The sequence below is a fragment of the Salmo salar genome, chromosome ssa10, assembly GCF_905237065.1.
Source record: "Salmo salar chromosome ssa10, Ssal_v3.1, whole genome shotgun sequence".
Taxonomy (NCBI): domain Eukaryota; kingdom Metazoa; phylum Chordata; class Actinopteri; order Salmoniformes; family Salmonidae; genus Salmo; species Salmo salar.
Window position 1 is genome coordinate 22,943,994 of NC_059451.1, and position 13,470 is coordinate 22,957,463.

The window sequence follows — 13,470 nt, forward strand, 5'->3', positions numbered from 1 at the left end:
CAGCCTCGATCCCACACTCCCCATTTCTGTCTGAGGGAGGCTTTCTGCACCTGTTCTTTGGAGCACTACACACTGAGGTGAAAAGCAAAAAAAAAGGGAGAGAGGAAGATGGGGAGTTAGAGGGAGAGAAGGGCAGTATTCTCCCTTCCCTCTCTCTCCTCCTTCCACAAAATGGCCTTGGTGCTCTTGTTCCTGAGGCTCCTTTCTCTGGCCTGTGAAGAGTAATTGGGGGGTGTGTGTGAAAGTGAACGAGAGACTGCGTGTGTGTGTGTGTGCCCCTGACTGTGCTCTGAAAGGGAGGATCTGGCCAGCAGATTGAGTTGGATTGCAGGCAGGCAGGCAGGGGAGAGGAGCTTGTTAGAGGCTGAACAATGAGCAACCCCTCTCCTGAACCTCAGTGTACCAGCTCTGTTTTGTTCTCCCCACCAGGCTTAGCACTGCTCCTCTCCTCACCCCCTCTCCCACATACCCTCACAGACATGGCCTCTCTCTGTCACTCCCGCACGCACGTACATGTACGCTTATACAGTGGGGTCAGAAATGATTGACAATTGTTAAAGATGAGCAAAAATGACTCATAAATAATTCAAATACTGAGCTTTATTGTATGCACAGAAAATTGGGAAATTATTTATCTAATACAATTGCTCAGAGATAGATTTTGTTTAACAAGTAATGTGTTTTTTTCCTCAAAGGTACAGGTCAAAAATGTTAACACCTCTGTTTTCAATACCTTGCAAAACCTCACCTTGTGAGGATAATCAAATGGCCACCGGACTATTACATTGACCCCCTCCATTTGTTTTGTACACTGCTGCTACTCGCTGTTTATTATCTATGCAGTCACTTCACCCCTACCTACATGTACAAATTACCTCAACTAACCTGTACCCCTGCACAATGAATCCGTACCGGTACCCCCTCTATATAGCCTCGTTATTGTTACTTTATATTATATATTTATTTAGTAAATATTTTCTTCTTCTTGAACTGCACTGTTGGTTAAGTACTTGTAAGTTAGCATTTCACGGTAAGGTCTACACTTGTTTTTATTTGGAGCATGTTATTTGGAGTAGTTTTCGGTTTGTTCTTTTTTCGGACATTAAATGCACTATGCATTATGTGGGTTGAATGCTGTAACAACACAGAATAAAACAATTACTAGAAGTCCCATCATGGTAGTAACTGCCCATTACTTCTTATCACTTATTAACCATCATTTATTCACATTACTTTAATAAAATATTTGTGTATATTTCTTTTTTTTAATGACTTATTTAATTCCACGTCATCTCATCACTATAGAACTGCTGTCTGGAAAAATCACTATTTTAGTAGTTCGTCAAAGTATATAAGGCAGAGTTTTATGTCTGCCGAAGACCAACTATCAATCACTCTGTACTTTCAGGTAGAGAAAGCCCTGCAATGCAACTCTCACACGTTCTATCTTGGTCAATGAGGTCTCAGTGTCTGCTCCACACAGACCAAGACCAGGCTAGTATGGATTATGGTCATTGTAGTTGGTGTAGCATTGAAAATGTGGTAATTATGTAGAATATTGGCCTATTAAACCCACCACTAGAATGCGTGGCCAAAGAGCCCTATTTTCATTTAATCCGACCATAGCACCGGTGCCAATGATGTTTAGCAAACTCCAGGTGTTTACATTTGTTGGATGACATTAAAATGGAGCTCTTTGGCCATGAACATCAGTGGTGAGTTTTGTGTCGAAAGAAGGTGCATATGCAGGAAATAAACCAATACCTACTGTAAAATATTGTAGGGGATCTTTGATGTTATGGGGCTATTTTGCTTCCACTGGTTCTGGGGCCCTTGTTAAGGTCAATGGCATGAACTTTGACCAGTACCAGGACGTTTTAGCCAAGTGGCAACAAGTAGATCTTCCAGCAAGACAATAACCCCAAGTATACACTTGAACCCCACTGAAAATCTGTGGGGGGGCAGTCCATAAGCGCTGACGAAGGATGTCAAGAATCTGGAAAGATTCTGTATGGAGGAATGTTATTTAATCTCATAAAACATTTTAGAAAAATGCTCAGTGCTGTTCTCCTCACAAGGTGATGTATTGAAAACAGAGGTGTCAATAATTTTACTTACTAAACAATCTTTCTCTGAGCAATTTGTAATAGCATAAAATAATATAATTTCTCCTTAGTTTTTTTTGTCTTTATCAAAGGTGTCAATTTCGGACCTCACTGTGTGCATGTACACTGAGTGTACAAAACATTAGGAACACATTCTCTTCCATGACAGACTGACCAGGTGAAAGCTATGCTCCCTTTTTAGATGTAATTTGTTAAATCCACTTCAATCAGTGTAGATGAAGGGGAGGAGACAGGTTAAAGAAGGATTTTTAAGCCTCGATACAATTGAGACAACGATTGTGTATGTGGGCCATTCCGAGGGTAAATGGGCAAGACAAAAGATGTGTGCCTTTTATATGGGGAATTGTAGTAGGTGCCAGGCGCATCGATTTGAGTGTCTATCAAGAATGGTCCACCACCCAAAGGACATCCAGCCAACTTGACACAACTGTGGGAAGCATCGGAGTCAACATGGGCCAGCATCCCTGTGGAATGCTTTCGACACCTTGTAGACTCCATGCCCTGACGAATTGAGGCTGTTCTGAGGGCAAAAGGGGGTGCAACTCAATATTTGGAAGATGTACATGTACACTACCATTCAACATTTTTGGGTCACTTAGAAATGTCCTTGTTTTTTAAAGAAAAGCAAAACATTTTGTCCATTTAAAATAACATCAAATTGATCAGAAATACAGTGTAGACATTGTTAATGTTGTAAATAACTATTGTAGCTGGAATTTTTGGTGTTGTTGTATTTTGTTTTTTATGGAATATCTACATAGGCGTACAGAGGCCCATTATCTTATCGGTAACCATCACTCCTGTGTTCCAATGGTACGTTGTAAGCTAATTCAAGTTTATAATTTTAAAAGGCTAATTGATCATTTGAAAACCCTTTTGCAATTATGTTAGCACAGCTGAAAACTGTTGTTCTGATTAAAGAAACAATAAAACTGGCCTTCTTTAGACTAGTTGAGTATCTGGAGCATCAGCATTTGTGGGTTCGATTACAGGCTCAAAATGGCCAGAAACAAAACTTTCTTCAGAAACTTGTCAGTCTATTCTTGTTCTGAGAAATGAAGGCTATTCCATGCAAGAAACTGAAGATCTCGTACAACCATGTGTACTACTCCCTTCACAGAACAGCGCAAACTGTCTCTAACCAGAATAGAAAGAGGAGTGGGAGGCAGCTTCATTAAATTTACCCGCAAAACACCAGTCTCAACGTCAACAGTGAAGAGGCGACTCCGGGATGCTGGCCTTCTAGGCAGAGTTGCAAAGAAAAATCCATATCTCAGACTGGCCAATAAAAAGAAAAGATTAAGATGGGCAAAATAACACAGACACTGGACAGAGGAACTCTGCCTAGAAGGCCAGCATCCCGGAGTCGCCTCTTCACTGTTGACGTTGAGACTCGTGTTTTGCGGGTACTATTTAATGAAGCTGCCAGTTGAGGACTTGTGAGGCGTCTGTTTCTCAAACTAGACACTCGAATGTACTTGTCCTCTTGCTCAGTTGTGCACCGGGGCCTCCCATTCTTTCTATTCTGGTTAGAGCCAGTTTGCGCTGTTCTGTCATGCTAACACGCATCCCTGTATGCTTTTAGTGGTGCTGTGCAGGTCCACACTGCAATCACATGCAGGACCCAGTGCTGAATACATTCAGCATGTCCTCTCTCTCGGCCTCTCCCTTCCCCAGTTATCCTTCTCCACCAGGGAATCCAGCAGAATGAACAAGCCTTGTACTTCATTTGACTGTCTAATGCTTCTGCATAGGGCCCACGAGTGGCGCTAACCCACTCAATAATTTCCTATACACACAAACACTGCCTCTCCTCTGTCCTCATCTGTAGCTTTAGCATCAGGGCAGTGGGGTGGGCCTCCATTGACAGAGAACCAGAGAGACAGACAGACAGACAGCCGTCGGGCCCTTTGTCTGGCTGTCCTGCTGCATTACCCCTTAGGCCCTGCTAACTAATTGCTCAAAGTCCCGCAGAGTGGGACCAGAGAGGAGGGGCCGGGCTGTTGTGGGTACCACCCATGTGCTCTGATGGGGTGTCCCCTATTCTCCCACTGTATTTTCCTTCCTTTCTTCCAACCCAGACTTAAACATTAAACAAGTGTCTTAATTTGGTCAAGAGCCCCTTGTTCCCCTCTCCCTCCTGGTGTCCCTCACATATCTGGCCCCGACACTTTGTTTTTTGTCATATCACAATGGTTCTTGACTCCCCTGGTTTCTGTACAGTCTCCCCCACATCTTCCCTCCCCTCTCTGTGTGCACACACCCGCCATACACTCATACCACACGCCTATGTGTCTTTCAGCTCTGTCCTTCAGCTTCAGCTCACTCATCATGGCTCTCCAACTCACTCCCACTGTTCCCCATACGATCACTCTCATAGGACCCCCCCCCCCCCACACACACACACACACAATTGTTTGGCACTCATCTGGTATTTGATTCATACATGAAGGATGTTGACCTAACTTGGAATGTAAACATGCAGTGATAAAATGGGTATGCGTATACCATTTCTGAGAATCTGAGAACATTGCCAAATCACTGCAAAATATATTAAGTATATAGTGGGTGTTGACTGAAAGATTTTCACACTTTTTACAATTATATGCTCACAGTGCTTATTCTTTTTCTGCACAGGCACCTCTCCAGCCACCCCCTGGGTCCTCGGCGTCCGCAGTTGCAGCTTCGGGAACCCCCCAGGCCCTGAAGCTTACATACCCAGAGACCCTGGACCGCATCAAGGAGGAGTTCCAGTTCCTCCAGACCCAGTACCACAGGTACACAACCTCCCCTAGTAACCAAAAACACTGCAGACTTTTCTCTCTCTCTGTGTGTGTGTGTGTGTGTGTGTGTGTGTGTGTGTGTGTGTGTGTGTGTGTGTGTGTGTGTGTGTGTGTGTGTGTGTGTGTGTGTGTGTGTGTGTGTGTTAGCTTACAGCTTATGTAGCTTACAGGGGCCACCAGTGGTTGGAGAACCGCTTAACATCTTATTAGGCTTCCATGACAAGAAGCGAAAGTGGGTTGGTTATATACCAGATCTGTTCTAGAACGCCCACAGACCTCAACCTCAGCTTTTTCTAAGGGGGAGGAAGAGGAAGGAGATGTGAGAGAGACAGCAAAGTACATTGGAGAAAGGGGGCCAGGGAAAGGAAACAGAAGGAACCACAACAATGGATGGAGGCTCATAGGCCTTCTTCATCCTTTAGTTTGTAGATGAAATGGAACATGAGTCTTTCTACGTGTTTATGGGTTTCAATGCTTTGCAAGTTTTCTTGGCGTAGTTTGCTGGGCGTTAGGGGGGAGGCTGGTGCTCTGTTGTTGTGGGAAGGAGTTTCAGAAGATTGAGACTTCACAACAATACAAAAATGTGTGTGTTTGATGTGTGTCTCTTCCTATGTGTCTCTGTATCTGTGTGTTTGATGTGTGTTCTGATGTTGAGGAATGTAGCCAGAGAAGACCTGAATAGCTTTGACTGTGGGACTCTAGCTGGCTGTTGCGTCGCAGCCTGACTCCCAGCCAGCTCTGCTCTACCTCCCTCTGTTCTCTTGGCATACCTTCACACAGTCACCCACTTTGATTCGACCAGCCAGAATTGGCTATTCCACCCCCTCCCCCAGCTAACTCCTATTGTATGGCCCCCTTTCCCCCACCCTCCACTCCTCCCCACCAAGCCTCCAGCTCAAAGGCTCGCCATACAAACAGCGGGCCAGCGTTCAAACGGGCCTGGCTGATTCCAGACATACCTCTGGATCGCACTACGAGCGTCACCGCTGGCACTCAGCAGCCGGCCCAATCACAGTATCACACCACAGTCCAACAACCGTCTCCGAGCCAGAACACTGGCCTGGTCAGGCAGCAGCCCTGTTCCTCGTAGCACCGCTCTCCCTGCGCCTGTCATAAAACATCTGAAGCATTAATAACACAATATTATTTGGCAACAACCATGCTTGCATGATTAACACTGACTCCATTATCTTCCAACTAATATATTGCATTCTGTGGCAGATTTTAGATTCCACTATAGCGTTCTATGGCAGCGAGCCACATGCAAATTGTTATGCAAAGCATGTTTAGGTAAGACACCAGTCTATTGGGTTAGGGGTGACCTGCTTAGCCTCCCTCAGCAGACACAGGCAAGCTGAAGGTCTCTCCCCACAGAGGATCTCATCAACACACACACCTCTATATTACAGTCCTATTACTGACAGACTAATCAGACTTACTCTAGGTAAAACACATGGCGTGTACACACAGACAGAGACAGACAAGCTAAATGCAGCCTGACACACAGATCAGGGCTAGAAATAGCAGGGCTTCGGTTAGTATTTTGGACCTATTGATCGTGGCTGGAGCCTGATTGCTGTTGCTAAAATGGATTAGGAGGCAGGAAAGAGACAGAGGTAAAGGGATTAGGAATGATGAGCTGTGTGTGTGTGTTTGCATGTCTCTCTCTGTCTTTGTGATTCTGTGTGTGTGTGCGTGTATCTCCTTTCTGTGTGTGTGATACTAGATATGTGGACCTTTTTATAGAAGAGGAATATATTAATTAAACAGCTAGATGGGTGGGTCACCTAATGTACAGCTGTCACATTACTGCCTGAAGTATACTTGTTTGTGCCTGCCAAGTTAGTTGTGTGTGAGTGGGTGGGTGGGTGGGTGTGTGTGCACTGTGTGTGTTCTGCAGCTGCTCTTTAAACAACCTCTAATCAGCAGACTGGAGGGAGACAGTGAGAAGCTGCTGAAATATGAAGCTCTTATTACAGTAGGTCTCTCTCTCTACACACACACACACTGGTCGTCGTGACTGGGGAGTGTGTGACACAGAAACAGTTTCCATATGAACAGCAGCGTTGGCCCACATGTAGCCTAGTAAGTGTGTTGTTGTTTTGTATTGAGGTCTGAAGTGAAGGAGAGGCTCTCAGAATGTTAACATGCTGCCACTCAGGGAACACTCAAGAGCACACGCTCCTCTCTACCGCTCTGCAAGTATTGCAGTTTGATACCAGGTCTGTGCTCAAAACAACAATGTATTTGTGTTTGTGTAACCGACTGTGTTGAGCTGATGGAACATTGGGTTTATGTCAGTGGCGGTCGGTGCTGTTTAAGATTAGGGAGGACAATTTTCTTTTTTTTTCTATCACAACATATTGGATGACTGTCGTTCATATTCCATTCACCCAGTTCAATGTAACATCGATAGGTTTAGACTACTAAATGATACGAGAATTTGCCATTTACCCATCATGAAGTTGCTACAACCTAGCCCACAAATGAACATTTATAATGTAGGCGCACAGGTCGAGAGACAAATTGGAGTAATCAAGGTGACAGACAGTGATGCATTCAATACCGCCTTGCACACTCTTGCCTGCATCTAGCTGATCTGATTTTCCCAAAGCATCTTAAGGCTAAGGTCATCTTAGGATCCTATGGTTCTAATGATGAACTTAACATTGGGAAACTGGGCCCTGGGGTGATTTTGTCCAAACAGTTCTGTTTTGCAATTAAAAATAGTTTCTATTGGACATATTCCGGTAGGTCCCCCCCTGTTTCGTTCAGTTTGCTTTCATAGCAGCCACATACAGCATCATCACTTTGCTTGTTGTATAATTCCTTCTCGCATCTGTGCTCTCCTCCTCTCACCTTTTCCCTTCGCTTGTGGACTTCAGTTCACGACACAGTTGTCTGTGACCAGGCGCAAAATCCTCTCAAAAGCCAAACCTTTATACCGTTACTGCTGACCGTTACACCGCCTACATCATTGTCACCATATTAACATTATACCGGTAGTCAACAAACTAGAACTAACATGTTAGTAAACATCAGCAAGCAGTTTAGCAGTTCAAATTCTGTGCTTTTAAGAAATTCCCTGGTTTTCCCTGAAACTTCCACAATCAGAAGGGAATAAACAGGAAATCCGGACTCTTACAACCAGGATTTCTGGGAAACCAGTGATTTTATTGAAAGTTCCTGGAATTTTGCAACCCTAGTGACTGAGCATGTGTTTGGTGGGGTGGTTACTGGTTAGTGCTTAAATTAGCTTTAATGCGGGTGTGGGTCTGTGGGCATGTAGTCATAAAAGCACTCTTTACAGTAAACTAGCCGTGTGTGTGTGTGTGTGTGTGTGTGTGTGTGTGTGTGTGTACCTACACACACACACACAATCTTTACTGTAAACTCACACATGCTGGTTAGTACAGAAAACAGGGAGGGGTCTGTTTGGGGTTACCATGCTATTGTGTGTCTAAATTGCAGCTTTGGGCCTCTTCTCACTCCAAGAGATTGCCCAGAGATTCTGAGGAAAACACCCTTGCGTAGACCTTTTATTGTAATGTAAACTTGAGAACTTGTCACGTCTCGACCGCTACCTGCAGAGGTCATGCACCACAGTCCTGACAATTGCCCCCCTCCAAGCAGGGCAGTGTAAACAGAATTTAGCTAAGTTAGTATGTGAGGAGGATGCAGATAGTTCGTTTAGTTTGCTACCTAGTGCTGTACAATATGAATGACACTGTATGATAACGTTACTGTACGTTTATATTCGTATGAGAGCGGTAAATATTCATTTTTTACAATGCTAAAGTTAGCTACTTGATGAAGCAAATGTCGTTAGCCAACGTTACTTAGCTAGCAGCTGTGCCACTTTGGCTGTGTTACTGTCTTGCAGCTAAATGAATGAGTGCATGGACAAGAAAACAAACCATTTAAATGTCTGTACATGCTTGTGAATTGTTGCATTATTCAAGAGTGTAATCTGGTTTTGTTGCATTAATCAAGAGTAATATGGTAGATGCATGAAAAATTGCTCACATAGCTAGCTAGTTTGAATAGTTTGCATACTTATGGCAAACTAACTGTGATATTTACGGTACATCAGAACTGTGAAGCCTAGAAAGTCACCTGAACCCTCTCTCGGCATGGACATTCTATTGTAAATTGAAAAGTTTATGTACAAATTATGTCAATTACATTTTGTCCCGATGCCTCTCTTCCAACTTTCGTCAATCTGAATAAGCTCTTGTTTAGTGCGTGCTCGCTCACACCGTTGGTGGATGATGAGTCTGGTGGTTCGCTGGTGTGTCGTGTGTGTGTGTGAGCGCAGAGACGGCGGAACAATTTTGACAGGGCGTGCGAAAAATAAAAAGTTGAAGCATCGTTTTATTATTTCCGACATTTGGTATGCTATTTGTTAGTCAACGTGTCTATAATTAGACAGGCCTACATCATTACGTGACGCTCTAGAACAGGGGTTCTCAGACGTTTTCACTCATGGCCCCCTTCCAGCATTGGGAACCCCCCCCTTAAATCCTGCAATTCTACACATTTTTTTGTGTGTTCATGTGATTTTTTTTAGTGACTCAAACGTTACAACAAAATCAATGAGCTAAAAAAACCTAGCTAAAAAACGTTAGCAGACATGGGCTAGTTGATTAGGACATTTCTAGCTCTCTAAGTAATGCAATGACTGACATGAGGAGAGGAACAGATGATGCACTGCACCATGTGCATTCTACTAGAGTAAACAACTTTCCACTTTCAGGAGTGGACTGCAATGGGGAAAGACTACCTGGACTCGTCCAATAACGAACGCACATCTTCATTCTCCATTGCAAGACGTTTTGACACATGTGCCATTGCATGGCCTAATTAACACCATGCAGGTGTGTGGGTAGAGGGTTGTGAGAAGGAGAGGTAGCGCAGATGTAGCATCGTCATTAGTCACCTGCTACTATAGCTCGGACACCCTGTGGAGTCAGCCATACAATGTATTCTGCAATACACCAGTGTGTGTGCTTGTGAGGGAGTGTGTGCAGTGAACATACATGCCTCTGTGTAATCGTGTGTGCGTGGGGTAATGGTCCTCTGCTGACAGAGCAGTCTGAGTGGTGGCAGGCTGCAGATTTGTAGCGCATTCCGACGATCATCTTATCTGCTGTCACGGAGAGGAGCGCAGAGGACGCTGCTGCATAGCAGGCTCACATCTCTCGTTCTCTCGGTCTCTCTTTCTCTCCCTGCCATCTCAGTGACAGCTGTACAGATAACTCATCCAAAGGTTTTTGACTTCTCAAACACGGCAGAAAGGTAACACTATATGATGCCCATTGTCCTGATTTTAAATAACTAGCAAGTTAAACTTAGGGGTCGTGTTAATGCAACATTCTGTGTTTTTCACGCAGAATATTTTTTTTATAAATGCACACATCTATCTAAAATGCTTCTTATTGTAATTTCTACTCAGCATCAGACTAATGTTATGCTGCAGTTGCACTTCTCCACTAGGATTAGAATTCCCATTCATGAATTCTATCAGCAGACAGCCTCTGACTGATGTTTAGCCACTTTTCTCGGTGTAGCCTAGTTTTCTCTGGTTAAATGCAAGATTAACTAAGCAAAACATTAGGACATGTAGCTGGCTACATTCTTTATGTTAAACATGAGCAATATGATGGCCATGCATCGTTTCTGCAAAAAATACCTTGCTTTTTTGTGTGGCTGCCAGCCAAATAGCGTTGCACTTCTGTTGTCATCTGATGAGAATGAAGCTACACTGAAAAAAAATATAAACGCAACATGTAAAGTGTTGGTCCCATGTTTCATGAGCTGAAATAAAAGGCCACTCTAAAATGTACAGTTTTGTCACACAACACAATGCCACTGATGTCTCATGTTTTGAGGGAGCAGAACTCACCTGGCTCTGCTTTCTGCTGTTGTGCTATTTACAAACAGACGTGACTGGCTCACCTGTTCTGGGGAACTATCATAAGCTTCATAATGTAAAATAATGTGACCGGTGAAATGAAGAACGTGATCTGCTTTATATCCTAATGTATTGCACAAGTTGACTGCAGGTATTTACTTAAAAAGTAGCAAAAAATATTCACATTTATAGAAAAACTTCAAAGACATAGTATTGACGGTATTGAAAAACCATCCTGTGACTTTCTAAATACCCCGGTATACGGTATACTGCCCAAGCCTAGTGTGTGTATGTATCGTGTACCACACACGTGAGGAAAGTCACCCTTCTGAGATGCCCAGGTCTAGGTGAACAGATACAGATAGAATTGTCACTTCTCAGAAATCCTGCTATAGGTGACTTCTGCAGAGCCGCAATTCCACTGTAATAAAATCTATCAGGGGAATAAATGTAATCCCCCGAGCTTTCTTCCCTCCTCCATCTCCTCACCCTCTTGTCTGCTCCACCACCTTCCCCCTCCCTCCCTGGCGGTGATAAATGAGTCAATTATGTGCGGCAGCGCGGGCCTTCTGAAGGGGAGCGGATGTGCTGTTATTACCTGTTGCAGCCTGGTAATGTTGCAGTATTAATCATATTCTAATTTCCCAGGCCCTCGCTGCTCTCCCACGCATAAATCTGCCGCACGCAAACAAGTCAGCAGCGTGCCTGCCGGGGTGAAATACAGCCCAGGGGGAGGGTGGAGAGGAGAACGGAATCGAGGGGGGGGTTGTGTGAGTAAAGGACACAGGGGAGGGAGCTGTTGGCTGACTGGCTGATTCCTTAAAGGAAAAATCCACCCAAAACCACTAATTCATATAATTATTGGTGTTAAATAACACTCATGTGAGAACAATATCTTTTGTCAACAAATGTTTAATTTTTTCATTACAATAAGGTTGGTAGCAATGTGAAAATTGTTGTGGAAATGTATTACAGTTCAAGTTGTCTAAAAAAAAAAATACAATGCAATGCTCTATGGGCTGGCTTGCTAGCTAGCAAATGTAACTACACACAATAATACCTAAGTCAATATCAGCATATGAAGTAGCTAGTTAGTGCAGTGTGTTTAGGCAATTATACAGCTATCAATTTAGGAGTCTACAGTCTCCGCATGTTCAACCTGCAGATCGAGTCTGACATTCGCAACGGCACCATACAATGCAGCCTGGACTGAAAAGGCAGACAAATAAGAGATATATAAGAGATAAATAAGGTGATGGACCCTCAGTTAAATTACACATTTCTTGAGGTAGGAATATTGCAAAAATATAGTTAATGGCTTTCACAATCTCCTATTAAATTCCAATGTAGTGAGCGGCTGATTTTTCTGCCTGCTCGAATGGCAATAGCTCTGATAAACATGAATTCACTCTGGGAATTGATGGAACATCATGCAGAGATGCACAAAAACTAACATTCAAAAAGGGTGAATCTTTTCTTTTTAAAGGAGGGCTGTGTGCGTGCAGGGCTCAGGATTCCTGGGTTGCCTTGGTGCGGCATGGTCACAGGGTGACTTGGCAGGGACATGCGGAGAGAGGAAGGGTCAGACAAAGGGACAGGGGGACAAATGGAGAGAGGGAGGAGGGGACTGAGGGAGGGAGATTGGAAGGGGGAGAGTGGAGGGATTGGGAGGGAGAGGTGCGTCGCGTACCCTGCCCTTCTATGACACCTTGGTCCTGGCTTGCCTGGTCTGTTCTGGCTTGGTGTCGAGCGCTAAGCGTGAGTCATCTATTCCTGGTGTGTTCTGAAGTGATAATGTCCTGTCACCAGTCCAATCCTATCTTTGCTGGGACAAATCTAGCTGCAGGTGTCTGCACTGCCTACTAAATATGGACCTGTGTTTGTGTTAATGTTCATATATTTCAGGCTCTGTCTGTCGGGCAACTTTTTAGATGTACTGTATGAATCCGAAAAAATAGAACAGTATTATGATAGAGTATCTGCCTTTCTCTAAATCTTTCCTACAGCCTGAAGATGGAGTGTGAGAAACTGGCCACAGAGAAGACTGAGATCCAGAGACACTACGTCATGGTGAGACCCGCAAGAACACACACACACACTCCCCATCCACAACCTTGGGTGTTCTAACGAACACCATGCTGATGATTCATTTCTGCAGGAGAAGAGTTGAGATCCATTCTAACGAACACCATGCTGATGGTTCATTTCTGCAGGAGAAGAGTTGAGATCCATTCTAACGAACACCATGCTGATGGTTCATTTCTGCAGGAGAAGAGTTGAGATCCATTTTAACGAACACCATGCTGATGGTTCATTTCTGCAGGAGAAGAGTTGAGATCCATTCTAACGAACACCATGCTGATGGTTCATTTCTGCAGGAGAAGAGTTGAGATCCATTCTAACGAACACCATGCTGATGGTTCATTTCTGCAGGAGAAGAGTTGAGATCCATTTTAACGAACACCATGCTGATGGTTCATTTCTGCAGGAGAAGAGTTGAGATCCATTCTAACGAACACCATGCTGATGGTTCATTTCTGCAGGAGAAGAGTTGAGATCCATTCTAACGAACACCATGCTGATGGTTCATTTCTGCAGGAGAAGAGTTGAGATCCATTCTAACGAACACCATGCTGATGATTCATTT

General features: G+C 44.0%; 1 protein-coding gene across 5 annotated transcripts in view; it reads left to right on the forward strand.

Annotated features, from left to right (window-relative positions):
• Nucleotides 1–13,470, forward strand: part of LOC106613798 (transducin-like enhancer protein 1) — a 39,374-nt gene that overhangs the window by 10,981 nt on the left and 14,923 nt on the right. For 4 of the 5 annotated variants that reach the window (XM_014216418.2, XM_014216416.2, XM_014216417.2 and 1 more), the window contains exons 2-3: nucleotides 4,764–4,903; nucleotides 12,830–12,893. In XM_014216418.2, coding sequence (XP_014071893.1) covers nucleotides 4,764–4,903; nucleotides 12,830–12,893 — 204 coding nt within the window. Of the gene's footprint in view, nucleotides 1–4,763; nucleotides 4,904–10,184; nucleotides 10,208–12,829; nucleotides 12,894–13,470 lie in introns of those variants that run through there. The other variant, XM_045687520.1, reaches the window with a different exon arrangement.